Genomic DNA, 27,145 nt, shown 5'->3' on the forward strand with positions numbered 1-27,145 from the left:
AAGGAATAGTTGGTTGATGGACTAGATTAGTTGAACTCTATTCTGTCTTAACTTCTCTAATTTTCTAACTTGACAAATAATGTATGGGTAAATGCCAAACTCTTTTGGGGGAACTTGGCATTTATGTGCTATGTGTTTATGATCAAAGGTTTAGATTAATATATTGCATGGAGGAAGTACAGAATATTTAGCATTGAATACCTGACTCTGGTTTCTTACTAACACCTTTTTCTCGTGATACTTCTGTGTTTTTGATCAGTAGAGGCTCTTAACCTGCTGTCTGTCAATTTAACCTTGAACCTCATTTTAAGTGAGATTGTGAAACTGTATTTTTTCTGAGAGGGATTTTTTACTCTCAAATGTATTTCTTTACCCCTGTCACTTTGGTCTTCTAGAGTTTTGATGTTAACTACTTGGTGCAATACAAACTCTGTTTTTGGGTAATTTGGGGAAGATGCTAGTTTATATATAGTAGAGCCGTGGTCACCAACCAGTAGATCGCGATCTACCGGTAGATCTCAGGGGCTCCAAGAGTAGCTCTTGAGCCCTCTCTGAACTGCGTACCTGCGCAGTACATTTACATTAGATTTCCTCATGTAATGTGGGCGGGGCTTCAAAGAAGGGGTGGGGCAGTAGATCTTCGCCTGTTCTGAGACTTAAAAAATGATCTTGGGTGTAAAAAGGTTGGAGACCACTGCAGTAGAGTGACAGATTGAATGGTACTTGATAAAGTTGTGCGATGGAGTAGCAGAGGGTTGTGATCTGTGTGGGTAGGGTTTTGGTTTTTTACTACTTCAGAATTGAAGAACCTACTGGAAGCTTTGAGTGCGTTTTATTTTCCCTGAAAGGTTGAGGGCCTTCAGTAGCTGCTGCATATATATTTTGTTCTTCTAGAGAAGTATTTTAGAAAAATTTTTAGATTAATTGGATTGAGCATTTTAGTGTTACTCAAAATTCGTAAACTGAAATTCTTCTCTGCACATTTAAAAGTCCGGACTTCCAGAAGTGCTTAGCAGTCTGAATTGAAATCATATTTGTCAAAAGAGCTGTATCTGTATAAATACCTAAATAAATTTGTGAGATTTTTCAAAAGTGCGCAACATCCAATAGCTTTTGCTATTCTCAGAAACTGAGCATTTTTGAAAATTTGACCACTTTGTAACTTCTCTTCTGATCACTTAGGTGGCTCTATTTTTTCTTTGGATATTGAGAGAGTGTTATTTTATTATGCATTTTCTTCTGAGTTTCCTTTCTTGTTAAGCAGCTTTTACGCTTAGTTAGAAAAAAAAATACTATAAATTACTGCAATTTTACTTTTTTAGCTCAGCCATCTAATCAGTCTCCAATGTCTTTAACATCGGATGCCTCATCACCAAGGTCATATGTTTCTCCAAGAATAAGCACGCCTCAAACCAATGCAGTTCCTTTGAAACCTTTGATGAATACACCCCCTGTATCATCACAGTCAAAGGTAGGATGTTTAATGAAGTATGTGCAAGTGGTAACAGTAAAGAACTGAATGGTGGTACTATAAGATTCAAAGAAGTGATAAAGAAACCATAGACAAAAAAATTGTAAATTAGTGATGAATAATTATGTATAGATACATAAGCATATTGATATAAGCCACAAAAGCTCTTTTGTCAGTATAAAATGAAGAGCACAAAGAGGTATTATTTTCTTTAAAACTGTTCATGGTACTGTTCAACTTCTGTTAAAAGCCTGACTGGCATTATGTAGTTTGATGATTTCCAGTGATGTGTTTTTGAACAGAATGTTTGTCATTGTCTGACTTTTCCGCTTCCCCTTTTTTTCCTCTTCTGATTTTATTCTAATTTCACTCAGCTGTCAAACTGTCTGGAATAGCTCATGAGCATGAGAGCCAACCTCAATACATACGGTTACAAACTAGGACACGGACCCTAAACTGGTTGTGAGTTCTGTACTTGGATTTCTCCAACCAATTTAAGTGTGATTTTTTTCAAGCACAGTAACAGCCTTAACATGGGGTCACAGACAGTCCCCTTGGGGACTCTAGTCTGTCTTGCCACCCCAGGCAAGTCTGTCTTTGTGATAGACAATCCCTTACACCAAAAATTACAACAATATTCAGGTTACTTTCAGACCCAAAGGACCAGTCACTTATCCTGGGTCAGTTGCATTCTAGATCTCTCATCAAACACAGAGCTTGTAACCAGTTGAGAAAATGAAATGTTATTTCCAAGGTTAAAGCAGATGAATATAAACACAAATGAGTTAGTCTTGGGTTCGAAAAGATAATAGAAAAAGCTATGTTATGTAGGTTTTTTTATGTTTTCTAAAGGTGTAACCCAAGGTGAGCAACTAGGGGATCTCTTACTTAGGCTTAGAAATATTGCTCTCTACCAGTTCCAAGCAAGATAGTGATATAAATATTTCTTGTCAGTTCTTATTCTGTTCCCCCAGAGTTAAAACTGATGTTTACATCCATCTCCTCTTCATGGATGGATGTGTTATGGGTGCAGTCAACAATATCTTTAACTTTGATATTTCACAATAGCTCATTTGACTTCTGGTGTGTAGAACCAGCACTTTATTTTAATAATACTTGTTTCCTGTTGGGTGAGTTACACAGTTTCAGAGGTTTACACTATGAACTCTCTATACACTTTTGCACTGTGGAATACAGATAAATGATGTCAGCAAATGGAGCATTCTACAAGCAATTCATCAAGTCTAAACATGCTCATTTCAACCATTATTAAAACAGATGTTGACACATAGGTGAGCCAGACTAGTTTTTAGCTATGTGTATGTCAGTGTTCATTCATACCTAAGGGCTGTCACCTAGTCTTCCAACATCACAAGAGTACGAAACAGAAAATCTACAGTTATATTTGGCTGCCACTTCTCTCTCAGAAGGCTGAAACAAGTCTTCCTCCTGACCCACCGTCTGTGGTGTCTCTTGCAGTTGCACTTGCTCATCAGACCTTAATCTACCCCCCCCCCCCCCCCCCAACCCTCTCAAGAAGAATTGGCATTATCATGGTGAACGAGGCAGTGTGTAAAGTGATTTCTGGAGCTAACTGACAAAACTAGCCTATTAGTTTACTTAAATGGTGAGAGAAATGCCTTCATACGATCATACTTGTTACTTGAGCTAGCATCTTGAAGAGCGTTCCGGGCTGTGATCAATAAAACAAGTTTGTATGAAGAAAGACACTTACACATGTTGAAAAAAGCTTTTTCTGGTGCAAAAGAGGAGCCTCAGACTTTGTGAAGAAGTTTCTCCCAGACTACTATAAAGTAAGAGATCATCCATTTTTTCTGGACAGAGAATTGTTTGAATGGATCAGCAACCAAAAAACTAGACTTTGGACAAACAGCACCCCTCAGTGGTAAGAGAGAGGCCCTTTCCCGACTTTTTCAAAGGCATTTTCCTCAGCCCGAAGTATTTGCTGAGATTTATCCAAGTAGGTCTCAATTATTGTTTGTTCTGGGCTTCCAGACGAGGCCTCAAGATGAGTTGAGACAAATTTGTGCTCACCCTGCTAAATGTGTAGTTTATAGGGGCAGAACTGGACTTGGGGTCAGCAAAAGCATATCTTCCTCAAGGAAGACTTTTTCCACGATGGACTTCTCTTTTCATACTTTTACTCTTGTCAGAGAGAGATTCTGTGAAAGTCTGTATATAGCATCATATGACAACTCGTGTGACTCAGGATGCAAGATTGTGCCTCCAGCCCAGATGAGAAACCAATCTTAATCAATATACACAGGATGGACTTACCTGTATAAGTTCCTCTGAAAGTGCTGACATTGCTAGCTTCATGGGCTGATGAAAATCTGCCAGATATTTTTCATACTTTCTTTAGTGCTTGCTCATGTCCATTCAACTTAGGTTTGTGTACTTGCTACGTGCACCAGTGCCAGAAGTTTTCTCTAAGCAATATCCATAGGGGACTTAATTTAGCGCCCTCTGGAGTTAGGTTCTCATGCCACAGTAACAGTGACGAACTGTTGCTGCTTCAGCTAGAACTGTTATTTCTTGTTCATACGAACTTGTTTAACTTTTGTATTATAGTGCATATAGATTCCGTTAGTGTTAGTAGCCCTAACAAATTGATAGACTTCACAAGCCCCATATGGGATACTGCCTCAGGATGAGGCATACCCTGGTCCCCAGGCTTTAAGCCCTGTGATTGCTTAAAAAGGCCAGTGCCCATTACTGATCCACATAACAGCTATTTAGGCTCCTCTGTTCTAAAACTGTCTTGGACTACTTGTTGACTTTGAAACACTCAGGACTCCATTATTCTTACTAGCAGTCACCTATCTACTATATTAGCACATCACCCATCTGAGCAATTTGATTTTTTTCTTGCTCTATGGTATGGAGATTTCAAAAAAGATTGACTTATGTATTTTCATGATTAAGAAGCCATTTGCTATTTGGGACTAGAATGTGGTGATTCCATATTGTCCTGTTAATTATATAACTTCTGTATAAAAACAGCTTTTAGGTAGTCATCACATTGGCTCACAGGAAGATCAAAATTCAGGCTTTTGGCAAGCCTTCCAATAAACTATGTCATAAAGATATTTCCTCTCAGGCCTCATCCAAAAGCTTTACCAAAAGTGGTTTTCGATTTAAAAAAAGCAATTTATACATTTTGCCAGTATTTTTCCTAAACATCATAGCTCTCTCGCATAAGCTGCATTTCACACACTAAAAATTCTTAAGGGTTTTGTCTCTTTAATCTTACCAGAACAAAACCATTCTGTGAATCATCCAGACGTGTTGTGGATTTTGGTGACAAGTATAAACTTTTTCCTCTGCCTTTGAGTGGGTTACAGACTACATTAAGATTTCTTATGCATTATATTATTATATATTACATCTTTCTCAATGTAGGACTCAGTCTGCCAGGGCTCAGTAAACATGTTATTTCCAAGATTTATCAGGTTCCTACTTTGAGTTCTGTTCATATGTTTACTAATCACTATTCCATTGTGTAAGATTTTAGATCACAAGTCCAGTTTGGAGGGGTTAGATCTCTTTTCATCAGCCTCCTTGAGGGGTTATTTCTAATCTGCCACCCCACAATGACATTCAGATAGACCTGTTTGAAGAAAGTTTACTTAGCTTACAGTAACTGGAGTTCAAGATACATTTTTTTTCAGTTGGATGCTCTGATTCACCTTCCTTACTTGTTGATACTTGATCCTCACCTGGATATTTTGTATTAGTGAAGAAATAGTGGTGATAGAGGTTGCTTTGCCCTCTGTGTACTACTTGTAGTTGACACAAAGGTGAACAGTGGCACATGTGCAACATCCGCAGATGCAGCTGCCTAAAAGATTTCAAGCTTGTGCGACTGGAGTGGGGTCAGTGCAAATAAAAACAAAACTTCCACTTACTCTAAAGTAAATACCATCGTGACAATGAACTTCTGCATATTCAGAGTTGCTACTCACTTGTCTCACTTAAGGGTTTTAGTTTGGGAATTTCCATGTTAGTGGAATGAACAGAAAGGAGCCCTCTGGTAAGGGAGAGAAAAGGAAGGAGAAGCAGGTGTCTCTAACAGACACTGATCTCAGGATGACTGCAGTGGCTTGCAGTGCAGGCACCTTGATTTTTTAAGTGTGATTATCCAGAGACTTATCTCGAGCTCTAGTTACTGGTTTGGGAAGAATTAATGTAATCGCATCAGGGCCAAACTGATACACATTTTTTATTTTGAAAATGACTTTTTCTAATAGAGATGTCATAGTTGTTACTTAATTTGTCTTGGTATTCTCAAAAAATTATTGAAGGTTCCTATTTGAAAATGTAGAACTACGGCATTAGAAGCACATCACAGTGAATAATACCTTTTCAACGTGAACCATGGCATAGTATGGCAGATGTTGTGTTAGAAGCAATGCTTTGGAAGAATGATGTTTGACTTTTAGCAATTAAAAATTAGAAGGTTATGTCGAATTTATCCAAAGAAATTGGTGATACCAGTGCTGAGGTATTGAGGATGATAGCAGTTGGCTTTTATCCAAGTTAAATTTTAAAGAAATGTACGTTTCATGAAATGAAAGTTCTGTCAATTCAGAGCCAGGAAAGAAATGGGATTTACTAGACCATCCTATGAGACTTAAAGTACTGGACTTGCGCAATGCCAAACTAGAGAGATCGTTGATCTGATTGTACCTGGTAATTCCTGTGTTTGTTTCTTGAAAGTTCATAAGCTTGAGATTTATGATGCAAAGGAAATATGACCAAGTTTTGAACATTACAGGTTACTACTCCAGGTGTTAAGCAAGGACCAGCTTCACAGTCAACACCTCAGCAGTCGGTAATAGCTGACAAGCAGGCAGGTCATGAGCCCGCCTCTCCTCGAAGTCTTCAGCGCTCGAGGCAAGTTGAAATATTTGCATTGGTTTGTTGCTAGAACTCTGGATATAACATATATTCATTACAACTATTGAGCTTGTTTTTTTTTGGTATATTTAAGATCACTATAAAGCATATTAATTAGCTCTGCTATTGCTGACAGGACACAGCTACGTAACTTGTTTATTACGCCTCTCTGTTTGGCTCCGCAGATCTCCACTTTGAGTTATGTGTCCTGCCAGGTGAACCACAGAACCATTCACAGCAGCAAAATTGAGGAGTATACATTAGTGATTCTGGTTCATCATTCTGGAATTGAGAGTACAAAGGATCCCATCCTCTAAACGTGCTTCATTTCCTCTTTATCTGTCAGTGCAGTTACAGGACAAAATGCTGTGCGCTTGGCACATTACTGGATTGCTGTTTCTTTAGAAGTTCATGGTTTCTTGTTTTGGTATTCATTTTTAAGTGAGTTTTTAGTGAGTTGACAACTTCTGTTCACTATGACTTTGTTGCTTTAGTAGTACACTTTAAAAAGAACAAATTTCACAAAATGCTCTTTTCTGCTCAAAATGTATTTCACCAACATCCAAACTCTGTCTGAAATGTTTGCTTGGTGTGTGTATACAAATTCTGCCTGTGATTGTAAGGCACATGGGTGTTTGCCTCCTGCACCAACCTTTCTTTTGGAGGAAGACTTGGAGTCCAAGGATCTATGGGCAAGTTCTGTTGTGAGGAATTGAACATGTGATTCAAAGTTTGACTTCTAAAACCAAGAACTTGTCTTAGTAGCCATCTGGAGTGGACTCAATGTCTTCAGAGTCTGAAGATGCAAAGATTCCAGGAAGCATTGAAGTTCTTTTAAGGCTTGGATTTACCAGTCTCTGAAAAGCAACTGCACAGGCATCTTCTAGGTCAACAAAACTAGGGTGTTTTTAGAAGTTGGGTAAGGTGTCTGATCTGAAGATTGATTCTGATTGTATCTTTGTATGGATGACTTGCTTAAGTCGTTGGGATGCTGAATGAGGTACTTTGGATATGAAATGCTAGCTATGGACCTCTTTACCACAAGTCTGTATTAAGATTTCCCTCTAGAACAGACAGGGTTCTGAACCGAGCGCTGTTTCTTTTACAGTGCAGAAGAAAGGACTCTGTTATGCCTTTCTCCATCACATCCTCTGTTACCAAAGATTCTGCTGTAAGTAGAGGCTTTGGCTTGTCTTTGGAATTTACTGTCTGAGTTAGAGAGGAACTGTGGGTGCATAGTCTGTCCCAGATTTCAGCATCCAGTGATAGTGCATACACTCTTGAATAAATTTACTATTTTAAATGGTTCTGTGGCTCATGCTTCAGGGCACGTGACTCCAAGTGGTGGATCTGCACAGGCAGTATATTCTGGGAACGATGGTAACTTTTCTTTCCCTGTTGAATTTCTAATGGCACTTAAAATTTAACGTGACTATTATATATGTATATCCATTTCTCAGTTTATATTTACATAGCTTCTTATACCAAAAATAACCTTTTTTGTGTTTTCAATATTGCATATACAGCTGTGAATATTAATGAACTGCTGCTAAATACAGTACTAACCACTTCTATGTACCCTTACAAAACAATGAGTTAATTACCACTATTTCCAATAAAGTAAATCAAAATGATTAGCATAAATTATCATATATAACCTGCGGGTTATACACATTTTTTACAAACCCCGTCCCCTTCTTCGCGCCCCCCCCCCCCAACATGGTATACATGTCCGTGGGGTATATAAATTTATTTTTATTTACAAGCAGTTCCCCTGCTCAGAGGAGGGTGGGTTGTGCCTAGCTGCGGCTCCACGGGGCCTGGGCTCCCCTCCCCCAGACCGGTCAGCTTGCCTGCGCTGTGTTTTCTGCTCTCCCTCCTGGAGGAGGGTGGGTTGTGCCTTGCTGCAGCTGTGCTGGGCCTGGGCGTGAGTGTGAGTGTGGTAAAGGCTGTGAGTGGATGAATGCAGCAGCCATGGGGCTATACCCGTTTGTGGGTAATCTAAGGGCTTTTTATACAAAAAAGAAAAATTGCGGGTTATACATGGGTGCGTGTTATACATGGGTGCGGGTTATATTTGTAAAGTACGGTAGTTGAAAGCCAGATAACTTTCTCATCTACCTATTCTAAAAGTATAGTAAGTTAGATTTTTGACATAAAAATCTTGAGCATCCTTTTGTTTCTGTAATACCTTAGGGGAATCCATGGTATCTGACAGGTATAGTTAAACTAAAAGGAGCTACTGAAATCTAGAGACTTTAAAATCTAAGGAAAGGACAATTGATTTTATCAGTTAACTCCATTTTAGTTTTTCAGTATTTAGAATGATTCATAATTATATTTTTCTGTATCAGTCTGCATCTTAACTTCGCTTTTAGAATTGAAACTTTTAAAATATCTTAAAATAGTTTAAATATCTGGTGATACCTGCAGACTGTTCTTTGACTTACTTTGATTTTTAAAACTTGAAAAAAATTTAGAGGTGTGAGGTATACAGTTTTTTGTGTGTCATGGTACTGTGAAAGACATTCACATTGGCATAATAGAACAGCAACAATGGGCTATTCTTAAAAGAAAAATATGGGATAGGAGGAATCCTATTTAACCTACAGTAATCACGTGCACTTGTTAGAAAAAACTGAGGCAAAACAGGCTTTTGTCTATATTTTGATATCTGTTTATGAAGCAGAAAGCTTAGTACAGTAAAACTCCCAATAGTCCGGCACTCCTGATAGTCCGGCATCAAAATGTCAAGAGCCTAGTGAGTGAGCTTCGGCAAAAAATGAGTCACAAGGTAACACAGCAGCAGCTGAACTGAGCAAGAAGGGTAAAAAAGGCTTAAAAAAACTAAAACATTACAGTATATTGTATACAGTATGTACAATAAAAAGGGTTAAGAACACTTTATATACAATATATAATGTATAAAGTGTGTATATATATAACCATCTTATAGTACCTCCTGATAGTCCGGCATATTTGATAATCCGGCACCGCCTAGGTCCCATAGGTTCCGGATTATCGGAAGCTTACTGTATTTCTTTTTGTGGCAGGAATACTAAAGAAAAAAGATTTGTCCAAAAATAACTTTACTCAAGCGTGTTTTATTTTAAAAAGAAAATCATTTTAACCTGCTATCTTAATACCTTATGTCATGGGGTGGGTACACCTGTGCCCCTCAGAGGCAGGGTGGTGGGCCTTTAAAGGGGGAGGAAGAGACAGAGTGTGTGCGTGTCCATGTCCCCCTGTAGATCCAGGCCTCCCCTGAGACAGTCTGGCCTAGCGTCCACCATCAGGAGGGTAGTGAGCCCCAGCAGCCAGAGTTAATAGTAACACTCCCTTCCCCCAGGGCAGTGAGGCATTGTGAGCAAGGTCAGTTCCCACTCTCTTCACTCAGGACTGTGAGGCCTAGGGGCTAGAGCCAGTAACAACCCTCCTTGCTCTCAGGGCAATGATGTCTAGTGGCCAAAGTCAGTAGCAACACTTGTAGCATGTCCCTCCCCTTGGTGGTTAATGGGGGTAAGGCAGGAGGACCCGGGTCCACCCTTTCCACCGGGTCCCCACCCTTATGGTCCCACCATTAGCTCAGCAGAGAATCCGCCCCAAACATGCTAAGCTCTTGAGGAAGTCACGTCCCATCCTGGGCCTCTGTCTCAGTCTATCTGCAGCTCTTCCTCCAGAGCTGTGGCAGCACCTCCTTCCTTGGTGACAGTCAACCCAGACTAAGCTGCTCCATTGGCCTTCATTAGGGATGTCAGATATCATATAATCGAATAGTCATGTAACTGCATAAAATATTTTCAGTTACATAACTATTTGATAGTCCCCAGGGGCAGGGACGGCAGCAAGTGCACTCCAGCCCCACTCCCGGAGAGCCCACTACCACCCTTGCTGATGCCTCTCTCTGAGGCTTCAGTGTGGGGTGGCAGGCAAGAGATGGTCCGTGAGGGGAGCCAGTTTAAAAACCAGCTCCCCTCGCAGACCAGTTGCCTGCTGTCCTGTGCTGCTGCTGATGCAGAGGCAGTAGCGTAGGATGGCAGCAGCCCCTGTCTACGGGGGTCCAAGCTCCCCACGGACTGAGTCTGCTCTATCTGCGGGGAGCTTAGATCTCCTGTGGACAGAGAGGCTGCTTCACCGCAGCCTCCTCTGCCCCTTCCACTCCTGCCTCTGATAGAGACAGCGGCAGATGGCACCGTGGAGCTGGTGCTGCAGGGAACTGGCTTTTAAGCTAACTCATCCCCCTGTCCTCCCAGCTCCAGTCTGCTCCCCCCCCCCCAATTGCGTTGTAGGAGGCAGCAAAGGGGGGCAGGCGGGACTATGGGAGCCAATACATGCAGGGAGCTAGTCTGAAAGCCAGATGTCCGTGTATATTGGCTCCCGCCTGCTCACCTCACCCTCTGCGCTGCTGCCTCTCTATCAGAGGCAGCAGCGTGGGAGGGAGGGTCAGATCTGGTGCTTGTGAAGAGCCTGCTTGAAGCCAGCTCCTCACTGGTGCTGGCTCCCACTCTCCCCAACTTTGCTGCCTCTAACACAGAGGCAGCAAGGGGAGGGGGGGAGTGCTTGTAGTTGATAAGATTAACTGATAAGCCTAGGTTTATCGGTTAATTGTTTAGTCTAGTAAACAGTTATCCCTAGCCTTTATATCTCTCCTCCAGCTGGAGTATGCCTAGCAGGGCTGCAGGGGCAGGGATCTCTCAGCCCAGGCCAAGCGTGGTGTTGGTATACCCTTTCACACCTTGTTAAATAATTTTAAGATTAAAATATGGTAAAGAATAGTAGCTAAAAAGTTGGTAATATTTTAAATTTTGATCCACTGTTTATATGTTCAGGGAAACAATTCCATGCAGAAACAAGTGAACATAAAACTTTCTCATTGTCAAGTAGGTTTGTTTCTTTATATAAACGTATTGGGCCTGGTAAAAGTCTTTCTGTAAAATCTGATTATAGAGAAGGTTTGAGAATGATTGATACTTCTAATTATGGAAGCATTGGTTTTGGTTCCCTAATTAAGGTTGTATCAGGATTTTTCTTTTAATGGTATCTTTTCAGTTTTCTAATTCTGTTCTGGCCCTTAAAAAATATTGATGCTATATACTTTAGGTAGCATGTTTACATTTTCTAAGTTATCGTTGGTCTGGGAAGTTATTGTTAAATTAGTATTTCAAATATCCCTTTCCCCAGATTTTGAAACTGAGTTTTGCTTTCGTTTAACATAAGTTTGGTTTACCATGGTGCACAAAACTCTTATTTTTTTTAATAAATGTGATAATTAGGAAGCCAGTAGCTATAAAAATAGATAAGAGAATGGCAGTTATTTTGCAAGTAACTGTTTGGTATTGCTGTAATTACAGCTCCATTTATTAGCATGTCAGCGCTACCTGGTCCTGTCCTACGGCATGTAAATCTTGCTTAAGTTATCTTGCTTTGTTTTTCATATGTTTTGGTTTTATTGAGGGAAGTGACATAAGGTAAGTGTCTCAAGTTAAGGATTCTGTTGTAAACTGATAATCCCAAGTAAACAGGAATCACGTTAGCCAGGATGTAAGTTAAAAGGGAAAAGAAACAATGAATTGTTATCCTTACTAGGACACTTAAAGAGAATACTTCAGTCCTTCCAATATAATAGATGCAGTCTCTTTTCTTCAGTGTCACGATGCCCTACAAAAATAGAGAATTTCTTGTCCAGAAGTACATTGAGTTGTGAAACTTGGTATTTGCCTCTTCTTCCCTCCCCTGTTGGAGTTTTGGGCCTCAGTGAGTGATTTAGCTTTGCTTGCCCAGGGTCTCTTGATAGCTCACCAGGCAGCCACATGTTAAGTATTGGTCTCAGACCAAGGAACAGGTGGCTGAATACTCAATGGTGACCATGTTCAAACACTTCTTGTTGAATGACCGTGACTTTTTGCAGTACATCTTGGTTTGTTTTAAACTCCTAGTAAACTTGTATATAGGGGAAAAGTGTGCATATTCACACTTCACTTACCCATGAAATGCATCCACATCTATGGTGACACATGAAATCTTAAAACAACTAACATTGAAATAGTTTAGGACAGGAAGAAAAACGATGTGTCCAGTAGACAAGTAAGAAAAATGCAATTATCAGAACATAACAAGTACACAAACACCGTACCATACGCTTGTGAAAAGTGCCATAGGACATATTAATCAAAAGTGGTTGGAGTATCAGTTTTAATAATGTTAAATGTTGTGAAGTTTGTAGAGGTTTAATTGATTTGCTACAGATTTTATAAATACTTCAAAAATGTGTTTTTAAATCTTTTATTTCCTTTTACCAGTAGTCAGAGAAGTCCATCACCAGCTCCAAATCATACCTCCAGCACTAGTGCATCAAATTCAGCGACTGCACCACAGAATGCGTCTGTTCGGCCTACATGTTCATTAACACCTACACTAGCAGCACACTTCAATGAAAATCTTATAAAACATGTTCAAGGCTGGCCTGCAGATCATGCAGAAAAGCAGGTGGGTACACATTCAGATTATGTTGAAAATATACACTTTCCTGTGAAGGTACTAGGAGTCTTTCTTAATACCATAATAATTTATTACTTTGAACATGTCAGGTGAGAAGTATCTATCTGCTACTAAAGAGATGGTTTTAGCTGTTCAAATAGAACATCCCGTGGAATAGGTGCAGTTGTAGTTATCATAAAAGCTAGTGATTTTTCAAGCCATGGGTAATTCAAAACTTGTATGTATTTGGTAGAACTATTAGGTTTGTATTTGAGCTTTGACATTTTTTCAGGAATGTTTCTGCATGTGGCTGCATTGATAATTCAGTTGTAATAGAGCTACTGGAGAAATCTTTACAAGCGCATTTAGGCCATTGGGATTCCATATGTGTATACTCAGCTTTCAGACATAACAATTTACTTCTGAATTTCTGTTTCTACCACTACAGTGCTATTTGAGGATACATCTACACAGCAACATTATTTCAAAAGTTATTTTGAAATAACGTCTAAATATTTTCAAGCAGGAGGACTTCTTACTCACTTCTGTAACCCTCATTATATGAGGAGTGAGGGAAGTCGGAGGAAGAGTGCTATTTCGAAATAAGTGCTGTGTAGATGCTCCCAATTTTGAAATAAGCTACGCAATTGATGTAGCTCAATTTGCATAGCTTATTTCAAGTTAAGACCTGCTGTGTAGGTGCACCCTAACAGTTCAGATATACAGTGAGATAGTCCTTGTGCTGTTTCAGACTACTGTCAGTACTTTTTCTTTATATACATTACTTCATTGTATATGAAATATGCCTATCTACCTGTTAAATTTGAGTTATAGTTGGGCGTATTGTATTTTAAGGGTTAATGAAAAGTAATCCCCAAACTAAGCATTGTGAATCCAGAAAAAAATTCTGAATTAGTTACCTCAATCATACTAAGAAAGGGAAAAGCACAGTTTGTGTTAGGATTACTTGGGTAATCCTGTAGTGACATCCTGAGGAGAAGCGCTGAAAATAAAAAGTTTAAAAATCAGCTTAATCTAATCTGGGACTACAAATACTAATATGCTTAAATCATAAATTATTTTATGGTGTCACATTGTCTGTTGGTGTGCCTTTAATTGTGCATTTCCATACCATTAGAAAAACCCAACAGACTTTTCCCTTCTTAGTGTTTGTGCCCTTGTAATATTTGCTTGGCGTTGTCTTCATTCTTGTTTGATGAATTAATACAGACTTTATTATTTTAATCTTCTACAATTGTTCTTTCAAACTTCCTTCTCGTTTCTTATAAATCCATTAGTAAATCCACATTTTTTTCTACCAGGGTATCCAGTAACTATAGTAGCGTATCACTAATTTGAAAAGTTCTTGTCACTTTGGTCTCTCATATGTTGCTATGATTTCACTTTTTCTGTCCCACCATAATGCATATGCAAGTCCATATACACACTTTGTGTTTTGCCCAATGGCTCATTCAGTGCTGCTGCTTTTTAAATAATTCTCTTGTATCACATCTTTGTTTCAGATTATTTTTTCAGTTTGGACATTCCTTTTTCTGCCTATATTGTGCAGTAAGGTATTCCACTTGTAATTTCTTTATCCCAGCACTTCAGCTATGTAAACTATTTTGTCAGTACCATGTTGTTTCCAGGCTGGTTCAAAACTTATTTAGAAAGAAAAGCTTCAGGGGGGTAGCCGAGTTAATCTGTAACTAGAAAAACTTAAAAGTTTAAGTTTTAAGGTTTTTTTAGAAAGAAAAGTTATTCAAAGACAAACTAAGATGCTGTGTGAAATTAAATATATTGCATCCTTCTACATTCCATTCCCTTTGTCTGTTACTTTGTCATTTAATTCAACAATGATTGGGTCTGGCACAATCTATCCATATTAGATGTTTATATTAAGACTGTTGAAAAAAATTTAACATTTTCTTATGATTTGGCTTTCCCGTTAAAATTGTAATGGCCTCCCCATTAATTCTTTTTTAATCAGAGTTCAGTCTCCTTGGACTATGTCCATTAGCTTCTAGTAAGTAACCTGAAATCCAGGCGCTAACTTTCTGTTTATTTTTTTATTTAATTCCTGCAGGCATCGAGATTACGTGAAGAAGCCCATAATATGGGAAGTGTTCATATGTCAGAAATTTGTACTGAATTAAAAAATTTAAGATCTTTAGTTCGAGTATGTGAAATTCAAGCTACGTTGCGTGAGCAAAGGTAAGTGTTTGGGCCCCTACCTTCAAATTATTTTTAAATTGCGTACTCTGGTTTCCTGTTTTGTGCAAGATTGGTTTACTGACAGCTTAAGTTTAGGTATATTTGCCTTTTTCAAGTATAAAAGCTACCTTGCTTGGTATACATTTTAACTATTTACCACACAGATACCTCTTAATCTCCAGTGAATAGATTAGCTATGCAATGTCTGTACATCTTTTTATTAAATGGGTAGAAAAAAATTGTTCCACATTAACATAATAGATAAATCCGAGCAGTGTACACAAATTTAGATGCTGCTTACAAAATATCTAGTTATGAATAAATCATGTGTAAATTTTGTATAATTTATATAGTTACACTTTATATGACTTCTGGGCATGAAGTATTTATTAGGTCTTGAGCCACAGCAAGTTGAACTGCTCTTGTATGATTTTACAAGCTAAAGAAAGTTAGTTCTTGACAGTATTCAGAGGAAACCTCCTTCTCCCTTCCCCCCTCCCCAATATTTCAAGTGTCTTCAGTAAATACTGATGACATTGTCACCTTTTGAGTTATTATTGGCCAATGGCCCTTGCATAGAGCCTAGTACACTGAGCTGTTAAAAATACCACCATGATAAGGCATAGTTTTTAAAAAACTTGGATTTTTACGATGGATAGTTTTTTCTAAATTATTTTTCACAACGGAATGTAAGAGATGGAGATGGCAAGTCCAGAAAAAGGAAGCTTTGTGCAAGTCTGGGATTTTCAAAATTTTCCACAGTATTTGGGTATTTAGATCTTTAATCTCCGGTATAGAAACAACTCAAAATGTATAAGTTGTTATTCTTGAAAAACACATCTGTGCTTCTTCTTTAGACAGAGCAAGTGTTTCTCTTGTGTGTCATTTGGAGCAACAGAACACCTTTCCATTGAGTGTGTGAAGTGGCACTCTGTTAGTTGCACACCCATTGTGTTCTAAATGTGTAAACTGCATCTCTGGTTATTTTCATCTGCATTATAATATATTAAGGTTCAAAGGGCAGTTGTTTTCATTGCCCTTAATTGGATACATTTTGGAAAATATGTTTCCAAAATTCTGCTAAAATAGTATGCTTTTCAGTCACTTAAAATTATTGCTGATTATGGAACATTTGTATAAAACAAGATTTCATGAATATCTTGGCACCTACATAAATCATTCATTACCAACCTACAAAATACATGTTAGTTATGAAAAAGCAAGTTTTATGTAAGTTCAGTAGAAGAAAATGATTTTTATAGTGGGTGCACCAATGAAATTGTCAGCCCTAAAATTTAAACTGTCATGACACCTTTCTTTATATCAGTGCCCACAAGGATTCCATTGTTTTTAGACAGACATTTGCTCTAGAATAGAAAATACCTTTTAAAAAATTCTGTTCTACCATTATAATGGTAAGAGTGTATAAGGTTAGAATGTCTAGACAGGTTGTGTGATATATAAAAGCTATAAATATACTATAACATTAATTACACTTGACCAAATTATGGCTAGCCATTACAGTTGTGCACTCTAATTTCTCTAGCATGAATTAGCTCATCCACTGTCACAGTTGGTGGGTGAAAAGTAGGGTAAGAAGAGTCTGTGCAAGAGAGGGCAAGTTTAGATGGATGTGTTGCCATGTCCGTACCCCAGTGAATTGGCAAGGGGGCTGCCTGAGAGGGAGGTATCTGAATATACCTTATTAAAGGGCATAGTTAAATTGCAGGCCAGCACCAGGATAGTACTGTGCCATATAAGGCATAATGCCTTTCTTTGTAGCATTCAGATACTAAATGTTCTCTTCCCTTTGGCCTTAATTTGACTTGTGTATTAAGGTTAAGTGTCAAGATGTGTTAATTGTATTTGGAGCCAATAATCTTATGCTTTTTTAAAAAAAATTAATCAAAATAGTTGATTTACACAGTCACATTCTCTGATGGTGTATTATACAGGATCTATTTAGTAGAGTTAATGAGAAATGAATGTCTAATTTGATTAAGGTGTCATTTAAGTATGACTTTAACTGAAATGTATGGGACATGTTTTGAATGTGAATATTAATCTTAAAAATAGATTAGTATATGAACTTTCATTGTAACTCTCTTTTGTCTTGCAGGATACTATTTTTGAGGCAACAAATTAAAGAACTTGAAAAGCTAAAGAATCAGAATTCCTTCATGGTGTGAAAAGTTGTGAATAATTGCACATGGTTTTGAGTACAGGAACTGTAAAACTGATTGCCCAGTCTTAACATTTTTGAGCTGCATTTGAGTAGACTTTGGACCGTTGAGCTGGGCAAAAGAGATGACAAGGGGAAGGGGACAGGAGGGAGTCAATTCAAGGGGAAAGATACAAGAATGACTTAAGAAACCCTTGAAATGTAGATTTCTTGTAGATGTATTCTTCACGTTGTAAATATGTTTTGTAGAGTGAAGCCATGGGAAAGCCATGTGTATCAGAGCTTAGACATCCAAAACTAATCAATGCTGAGGTGGCTAAATACCTAGCCTTTTACATGTAAACCTGTCTGCAAAATTAGCTTTCTTTTTTAGTTAATTTATCATTCAGAAATCTTGCATTTCCTAAAATTCAATGTGAGCGCCAGGCGATCTGTATGTAAGGCTGCAACAATTTGGAACAGTTTGGGTAATGTACAAAATATCATGAAACAACTGTTTCCACACTTGCACCGAATCAAGAGCAGTGCTTCTCCATTTCTGTTTTACAGAGAAACATTTTTCATTTTCAGTGTTCCATTTCCCACCCACCTGAAACCTTAAATCTGATTTTACCAGTTTTTTTTAATGCTTCTAATTTTCTCCTTTTAAGGCACTGTTGCTATGGCACTTTTTCTATAATCTTTTCATTCCTGTGTACAGTAGTTTAAAATTGCAGTGATTGAACATAATCCACTGTTTGTATAAATTATTGAAACGTATTTCCATTTGCACCCTGTAAGAATGGTCTTATAGTACTGCTGGGCATGTGTGCTGAAAGTACATTACTTGCTCAAATATAAGGAAATAGCCCAATGAACATGTTAACATGGTTGTGGGAGGGGAAAGAGGAAAAAGGTAGTCAGATGTGAATTGTATTTGTTGTAATAAACATGTTAAAACAACGAAATACTGGTTTTCATTTCCTTTGGTCAATGCATATTAGAATTTGGTCTATTTGGAGATTCTTTATCCGAACTATTCTTGTTAAACATTTTTGTACTTAATTGAAATAATTTCTCAAGGGAGGTTTTGTTTAAAAGTTGTAAACAAGAAATTGTGTATAAAATATTTAATTAAATATGAAATTCAACAAGGATGATTAAGATACCTCCCCAACAGTTGTCATATGTTAACTCCTGGTTTACCTGTCTTGCTATTATGACATTTCATTTCAAAGGATGTTTGTGTTGTAGCTAACTGTTCAAGTCTGGTGCTGACTGCTGTTCTTAGCCATCACAAAACGCTGAATTTGTGTAATTGGAGCAACCCACTGTTTGAAAATGGTGGAAAAGCTCAGCTTTGTATATTGTTTCCTAAAGTATATTAAAAATAAAAAAAGAAACTATTGCTACTATAAAATAAATTTGCCTTTTTCTTTTCAGAAATCTTCTCAAGTCATGACTTGATACTACTGTGATGCTGCCAGAAATGTGTAAATAAAAAAATATTTTGAAGAAGTTTGAAGTAAACTAAAGTCCCCTTCTTAAAATATTAATACCACTGATGACTGAAGTGAAGGTACTTCAGTTTCTATATATATTCAAAAGTACCAGCAATGGAAAGTTTATTCTATAGAATCATGGTTTTCCAGTACCAAAGAGATGCTAAATTATTTTTATAGACTATTGTTAAATCTTGTAAGTGGTCTCAAAGACATTTTTGACCTATGTAAATTTTAGGTCTCACAGGCACTGCTTTCAGAAATCAAAATTTACTGTAACTGTCCAAAACAAAACAGGAATATAAGTAACATCATTTAAAACTGCCAAGTAGTTCTTAAACTGGGTTTGGACTTGCAGTTTGTTTGTGGTTCTCTATTTTGCAAGTTTATAATCATATTGAAAGTTAGTCAGAAATATTTAGTGAAATTGTATTTCTGAAAGTGGTAATGAATACCTTCTTGACCCAAGCCTAAAATATGTACATTTTCCTGCACCAGCTGTTCTTCATATCCTGTCTTTGTGGGTGCTCAATGTCAGAGTGTGCATGCACCCAATACTCTTTATTAAGAGATTTTTGTCAGTAGTGTCCTCAGTTCCTTGCTTGCATCTCAGAAATTCACAAGTTTCAAACCAAGAGTATATGTGCAAAGGTGGACCCTTCTCCACTCCATTTCCTTCTCAACTGCCAATGGCTTCAGTTAGAACATTTCATTTTGTCTGCTTTTTCAACCTTATGTGACTCACTATAACTATTGCTTATAATTGTTTATTTTTATATATGTTCAGTTAATTTAGCACAGTCTGTGTGTGACGTGACACTAAGGAGTTTGTTGCTCTTTGTCATGCCCTCTTATTCTTTACCCACTTCAGGCCTTTTTGTTCTGCAAATGCTTGTATGTATCCATTCCAGTATAGATGTGTGTGCATCCCAGTATGGTCTCTGGAAATTTTTTGCTCAGTTGAAGTAGCTCTGGTATCATGTGCGTATATTGGCGGTATAAAGGGCCCAGTCAACCCTGCACCTCTTCAGTTCCTTCTTACCATTCATGGTGGTCGCTGAAACTGCTCTTGCTCCTCGGTGGTCTTTATTTTTCATGACATTTGTTTATCATTAGTGTTTGTACATAGTTTTTATTCTTAGTCAGAACTGTTGTTTTTCTCTGTTAGCAAAATTTTGTGCGTTCCCAGTGTTGAGGTATGCCTCAGTCTCCTTGAGGTACCTGTGCCTCCTGTAACAAGGCTATGCATCTGAGTTGCTCAAAGTGCTCGACTGAGGCTCAAGTCAGAGTTAGATGTCAGATCTGCTGTGAATTTAAATGGTGTGCAAAGAAAGATGAGTCAGACTCAGCACTGAACATCTCTGTGCTGGGGAATCCTGCCACTGTTTCACCATCCCCGGTGCCAAGGAAGAAGCACAGAAAGCAGCCATCTGAGGTGAGGCATTCCTGACACTGAAAGCCAGGCAGAGGGAACAGAGTGGAGTGCGATCTACTTCAGACCCCTCTTCTGCTTTGACATAACAGTCAGCATTGTCAACTGACTTTTATGTAGGTACCATTGAGTTCAGAACAAACAAAATTGTCAGCACCAGAGGCACAGTACAGCACCAGCACCGTGCAGTGTTGGCAATACAGGAGTTGATGGTATTCATGCAAGTGGTCAGAAGGGAGCATGTAATCCCTGGCACTGCAATAGCATTAAGAGGGAAACCAACCATGCTAGTTCCCATGCAAGCTTTCCTGTTTCAGTACTGATTTCTGGCACCAGGTGGGAACCTCACCTCCCAGGTCACAGGAGGGAGGTTCAGTGGAGTCGGAGTTTGGGTCATATTGTTCTCATCCAAGGAGACACCGTTTGTTACTCCTCCAATCATCCCTTCTGTATCAGGGACCCTTGCAGAAGAGCCATTGAGAGGTTGACCTAATGGTCATTGGCCTATGCCAGTTAAGTTGCCCTTTGGGAACCTGTGGTGGTTCACTATGATTCCAGGACTCCATTTGAGATGCTCCTAGGTGGTGGCTTCCAAGAGAAGAGCCTCTCCATCTCATTGGGCAGCACCCAAAACGGACTGTAATACTAAGCCCAGAGCCAAGTTTCAGGAACCAGAATTGCATAGAAAGGGAGTAGTGCCCTAAACTGGTGCTGGTCTCCTCCCTGGATGAGGCTGTGTTAGGAACAGGCATGTTGCATCATCAGGATGAGTAAAAGGCCCACAAACTGCTGAAGAGTGTGGTCTTAAACTTGGTCTTAAAGGCAGAGCTAGTAGAGGAATCCTTCCACAGCCTGGTTGACATTCTGGTCACAGCAGACCAGATTGGGGGCTTGTTGGCTAGATCTCTCAATGAGGCAATTATAGATGTGGTGAAAGCCCTATGGCAAACCTCTTCTTGTACCTTGAGGAATGTTCCTGGGGCACTGTACTGTAGGTATCTCAGTGCCCCAAACCTCTAATTCAGGGGTCAGCAACCTTTTCAAACCAAAGGGCCAAATTACAGCAAAATTTAGAACATGATTAACAGAGCTGTATATGAGTGCCTATTTGCATAACTGAAAATACACAACTTAATGTTGATAATTGACATGATTAATGGCATAAATGAAACCTTGTACTCGCAGATTATTTAATGGGACTGCTGCTGCTGCATCTTTTTGCACATTTCTTTGACGTTTACATCATAACTGGTTAAATCCAGTTTCATGCATGCATTCGGGCTGTCTTTAGTCAATCTTATGGCAGGAGGCTGGGGCTGTGGGGGTGCAAGAGTCTGGGTTGGGGTGTACGTGGGACTCAGGGCAGGGATTTTGCGTGTGATGGACTCAGCACAAGGTTAGATGTGTGGGGGTGCAGGAGTATTATGGCAGAGGGCTAGGGATTGGTGATGCAGGAGTCTGGGATGAGGGGCTCAGGGCAGGGGGTTCAGGTATATGATGGGCTCAGAGTTGGGGTATGGTGGAGTGCAGGAGTGTGACCAGATGGGGGCTGGGCCTCAATTGGGGGCTTGGTGGACATACTTTCCACTTTTAGCTTCACAAGTATTATGGTACATACAGCATGTAGCTATGGCCATGGGATTATCCACACTGAGGTCTAATCTGCCATAAAGAGATCACTAGCATGCCTGGATGATCATATGTTCCACAGTCAACCTGCATCTACTTAGTCTATTGTTAAACCGCTCCTTATTGCCATCCAGGTTTCCTGTGTTAAGGCATCATGAGCCTTGGCATTAAGGGGCACACTGGGTCTCACAGGCTCACTCTGGACATTTCCACATCCTCCCACTTTGCACTTTTCATCTGGACAGTCCCCACTTCCAGCTTTCTAGTGTTCCTGAAGATATGCATGTCATGCGCCTTCCTAGACCACTCCACATTGACATCAGTGGAACATCTGGGGTGATTCACAGGTCCCTGCAACACCAAGGAGAAGTAGCTTTTCCTATTGAGGTACTCCATCACAAGGTGGTCCAATGCCTACATTGAATATCTGTGTCTTCTATTGCCTCTTTGCAGTTAGGGAAACCCATTCTGCAAAGCCATCCACTATTTCCTTTGGTATATATGGTTGTGACAATTTTCTTCCACTATTTGATCTAAGGAAGTGAGTCTGGCCCACGAAAGCTCCACCTATTAAACCATCTTGTTAGTCTTTAAAGTGCTACATAGTCCTGTTTTTTTGTTAGCAGAACACAGGTGAGTGCTATGGAATCCAGTCTTTCGCATAGAGATGGCAGGGGGCGAATAGCAAATAAAGACTGAAAGACTTGGAGTGCTGGGGCAGAAAGCAATGCATCATGGGACATTGTACCTGGACCTATCAGTGATACACCACAATCCTCTTCACTTTCCCACAAGACTCAGTGGCAAAAGCTGGCAAGCTGAACTGTGGGATAGCTACAGTGCACTGCTCTGACTACTGATGCTAATGCCCCAATTGTAGAAGCACTCTGACAGAGGAAGCACAGTGTGAATGTACAATACCAATTTTCTTTTTGTGCTGATTGTAGACAAAACTTTTACTAACAAACTGCAATGTAGAGAAGACCTAAGGCATTGGAGCTGGGGGGGGGGGGGGAGGGGGAGGGGGAGGGAGAGGGGGAGAGAGAGAGAGTGTGTGTGTGTGTGTGTGTGTGTGCGTGTGTGTGGAGGGGTGGAGTGCAGTAGCACTCTCCAGCTTGAAGTGGTTTCCATTATATTCAGGGTTTACAATTGGGTTCAATGGCTCTCAGCACACCTGCTATAAAAAAAGGTTCCAGCGCCTTGGGGTGTAAGGTTTGTTCTTTTTCTTTCCATCCCCACATTTAAATATCTTCAGCTCCTCATTACACCCTGCCTTAATGACTCCCTCTAGCCACTCTCTAACATCTACATTGCCCCCACTTCCAATCCATAAAAAATGCTGCAGTAAAAGACACTTGTCTAATGCTTTGATCATGTGATTCCATTCTTTAATTAAAAAGGAAAGTCTCTTCATCGCTTTGCTAAATTTGATCTTCTCTCCTGGTTAGAGAAATTCTGTACTTATTCATGGAAAGTTATTGTGTAGTCAATTTCAAACAGGCATTCATTTCCTCAATTTACTTTGTAACGTGGCCTTGACTGGGGCAGAAAAATGGCAAAAGGAGTCACGGTAAATCCAGATTTTGCAATTTTATTCTGTCTTGAGGTTAAAGAAAGTAATTTAAAAGTTTTCCATGAGCTTACAGGACAAAATCCATGTCACCAAAATGACTACCCAGATTAGTCCTCTTGATGATGATCTCAAAGGAGAATGAACATGAAGACTGAAACTCTCAGCTATTCATAGAGCATTGCATGGATACAAAGTTTGGCATCCATAACCGCATCATATCTGCAAAAATGAGGCACAGATACCTGCAGATATAAAGCAGGGTTCTAACTATTCATGTTGTTTTAACTTTGTTACATGTCACTGAAGGTCAAGGTGATGGCACATTAGTGAGGAACCATGCAACTACTCATGCTATCCTCGTTCTGTGGTTGAACAGTTTGATTCTCTAATTCTGTGAATTTGGCACTTTCACTAGCACTACAAATAGTCCTATGGCACCTTGGAGACTAGCAAAATATACATGTATCATGAGTTTCCATGGGCAAAACCCACTTCTTCAACTACATTCACTTATTTTTTTAATGGAGAAATATATGTTGTTGGAGATACAAAACATATGCTCTTAGGACAAGAAGCAATGGGCTTAAAATGCAGCAAGGGAGGTTTAGGTTGGACATAAATAAAACTTCCTGTCAGGATGGTTAAACAATGGAATAAATTGCCTAGGAAAGTTGTGGAATCCCCATCACTGGAGATATTTAAGAGCAGGTTGGAAAGACATCGATCAGGGAAGATCTAGATGGTGCTTGGTCCTTCTGTGAGGGCAGGGGATTGGACTCAATCTCTCGTGATCCCTTCCAGTTCTAGTATTCCATGCTTCTATAATACTTTTGACTTTTTAGACCAATCACTTTCTTTTTTCCGAATTACTTGCAACTCACTTTTCTGTGCAGGTTTGAAGATAGGAATCCTAATGATTGTTTGTGATTTCACATGAATGCTTGTACATTAGAACATAGAATGAAATCACCAGTGCATATTTTGAAAATTTTGTTACCTGTCAAACAAACCAAATTTAAAAATGTAAAAAACAATTAATAGTCTAGCAGCACCTTAAAGACTAACAAAACATGTAGATGGAGTCCTGAGCTTTCGTGGGTACAACCCACTTCTTCAGATTATTTCTGTGCCCAGTGAATTATATTATAGAGGCCACTAGATGTCACTACATGGTTAAAGATTTAGTAAAACGACATCATAATAATGCAGTGATACCATGCTGCAGTCACAGTCTAGAAAGGAATGGAGAGTGTTGGTTACTCTCTATTTTGTTCTTTGTTTTGTCTTTTGGTTGTCTGTCTTCTGCTGTTACTGTCGCATCCTGCCTATTCTCCTACCTTCCTCACATGCCCCTTCTGCTAGTAGTGATGCTTGCCTCTATTTAGTCTCCATTTATTGATACCTGGTCTACCCTGGGAAATTAGTCTGAGGGATAGCCATGTTAGTCTGTAACTTTAAAAACAACAAAACTGAGTAATCCTGTGGCACCTTAGGGCATGTCTACACAGCAGTGTTATTTTGAAATAACTCACATTTATTTCAAAATAACAAGGTTAGTGTCTACACAGCTAGCCCGTTATTTTGAAATCATTTCAAAATAATGGGCTTCTTATTCCAGAATAATGAATTTTCACATCACAAGGAATTACACCTATTTCAAAATAGTTATTTCGAAATAAGGTGTGTGTAGATAAGGGCAGCTGGGGTTATTTTGAAATAAGTGGCTTCCAGGGCTTCTCACAGTTGCCCTGGTGGCCACTCTGTCCACACCTATCAGAACTCTACAGTTCCTCTTCCCTTGCGGGCTTTAAAGCAGCAGCCAGAGGGGAAAGGTTTTATGAAGAAGGAGCAGGTGGAGGAGGATGAACTCTAGTCCAGCCAAGAGATAAGCCTGTCCCTGGAGCTGGTACTCCCTCCCCCCCTGCTGCCAGGATGTCACCCAGGACTCAGATGAGGCCGGGGAAGGCCCATCAGGTGAGTTCCATTACTTTCCCTAAACACGTGCGGTGAAAGGTGGTGGGCTGAACACTCCTCTGTTGGCCTTCTCGGCCTGGGTATCATATAGCCTGTGCATGTGGGTGCACATGGAGCACCAGTCCGGAGCACATATCTGCATGAAGCTACTACAAAGGAACTTTGTGCTCCTGCTCGTAGGTTTTCTGGAGAGGCCTGCCTTACTCCCAACCCTTTGGTGGGACACATTCCTATTACAAGTCACATGGGGGATGTGGTCATGGACACACATAGCAGTGCCGCATATGGTCATGCCTACACTGCCAGGACATCATCTGCCCCCAGGCAAATGCTGTGAGGGGGAGGACACCAAGCCCTTGTCATGGGAACCTGCCAGGAGAGAGAAAGAAGAGGGGACCCTAGTAGCACCCTCCCTGGCAAGCAGCATTTGCCACTCACACTCACCTCCCCTAACACCTGCTCCTCCCCCCCCCCCCAAAGGGCAAGGATACAAGTCCTCTCCCTATGGGATGCCACCACTGTCAGACCCTGCATATGTGCGGCATGGAGGGAAAGCCAGTCACCTCATTTCCCCCCTACAGCCCGCAGGCTCCTGGCTGGCACCTTCCTATGCCAGTTTATCCCCAGGACATGGAGGGAGTGAGGCTCCCCTGGGTCACCTGCAGGAAAGTGCTCGCTGACTAGCCCACAGATGGCCTTACTCGAAGCACATCACCTTCATCTGACCATAGATCTTTTGGTGCCAGCTCAGAGATTAGGGCTAGGCTTCATGCACCATGTCTCCTGGGATGACTGCCCTTCTCACTTTTCTTCACAGCTGGACTGGCTGTGAATGAGGTGTTTCCACCACCTCCCGTGCCACCCTGGTGATCCTGCAAGACCCACAGGCACCAGCGATCATGGTGTAAGCTCGGTCAGGATAAGCTCTACCCTGACATCTAGTAGTGAATTGTGGCAAGTGGTGCAAAAAGACTTCAGGGGCTGATCTTGTTTGCATAGGCACACCCACCCTGCTTAGTATGAGCTCACAGCAGCCCAAATGGTCACTTTGGCCGCTGTGGGCTCCCCAGTCTCTCTGTTATTGAGGCGGGGGTAGGGGATAAAGTGGTGTTACCCTGATTATGTGAATCAAGGACAGTGGAACTGTTTTATGACAGAGGGACTCAACATCAACTAAGTAGCACTCATTAGACAAGGGGCATGGGTTCCAAACCCAGTGAAGTGAGAGAGGCTGGAGACAGGTATTTGTACTTGGTGGTGGGGCCTCTGTCTGAGGGCCTGAAACACCAATTGCACCCTCTCCTCTCTCCACTGTGGAGTATCAGAGCTAATTTGCATTCCATTAGGAGTCTAATTACAAGCTGCTGAGCTGACTTCACTTTGGGCCAATGGTGCACTAGCACTGAGGCTCCTCTACTATGAGCTGAAATTGCTAAAGAGCTGAAATCAACTATGAGCTGAAATCACTGAGTGCTGTGGGGAGCCTGAAGCTAAATTGCTGAGCTGCTAGCAGAGCAGTTTGCAGGACGGCTGGCAGAGCAGTTTGCCGGGATGACCCAGTGCAGCAGCTGGAGAGAACAACTGGTGGGAAGCCTGCAGAGTGGTTGGTGGGAACAACCGGCAGGCAGCCAGTAGGAGCGGCGGCAGATGGACTGCAGAGTAGCTGGTGGGAATGACCAGCAGGCGGCTGGTAGGAATGGCAGCAAGCAGTCAGCGGAGCAGCTGAGGGAACAACCGGTGGGCGGCCGGTGGAGTGGAACAAGACGGAGAGGCGGAGCAGGGCAGTTCGCAG

The 27,145-nt window shown here is 40.3% G+C and overlaps 1 protein-coding gene across 3 annotated transcripts in view; it reads left to right on the plus strand.

The window, feature by feature from the left end:
• Positions 1-17,632, plus strand: part of WAC (WW domain containing adaptor with coiled-coil) — a 92,016-nt gene extending 74,384 nt beyond the window's left edge. The window contains exons 10-14 of one of the 3 annotated variants that reach the window (XM_075922588.1): positions 1,323-1,471; positions 6,270-6,392; positions 12,698-12,877; positions 14,955-15,082; positions 17,202-17,632. In XM_075922588.1, the coding sequence (XP_075778703.1) occupies positions 1,323-1,471; positions 6,270-6,392; positions 12,698-12,877; positions 14,955-15,082; positions 17,202-17,271 (650 nt within the window). In that variant the 3' untranslated portion in view covers positions 17,272-17,632. Of the gene's footprint in view, positions 1-1,322; positions 1,472-6,269; positions 6,393-6,576; positions 8,105-12,690; positions 12,878-14,954; positions 15,083-17,201 lie in introns of those variants that run through there. The other 2 variants (XM_006124776.4, XM_006124779.4) reach the window with 2 other exon arrangements.
• Positions 17,633-27,145: the final 9,513 nt, after the last annotated feature.

Source organism: Pelodiscus sinensis, chromosome 2 (genome assembly GCF_049634645.1).
Source record: "Pelodiscus sinensis isolate JC-2024 chromosome 2, ASM4963464v1, whole genome shotgun sequence".
Classification (NCBI taxonomy): Eukaryota; Metazoa; Chordata; order Testudines; family Trionychidae; genus Pelodiscus; species Pelodiscus sinensis.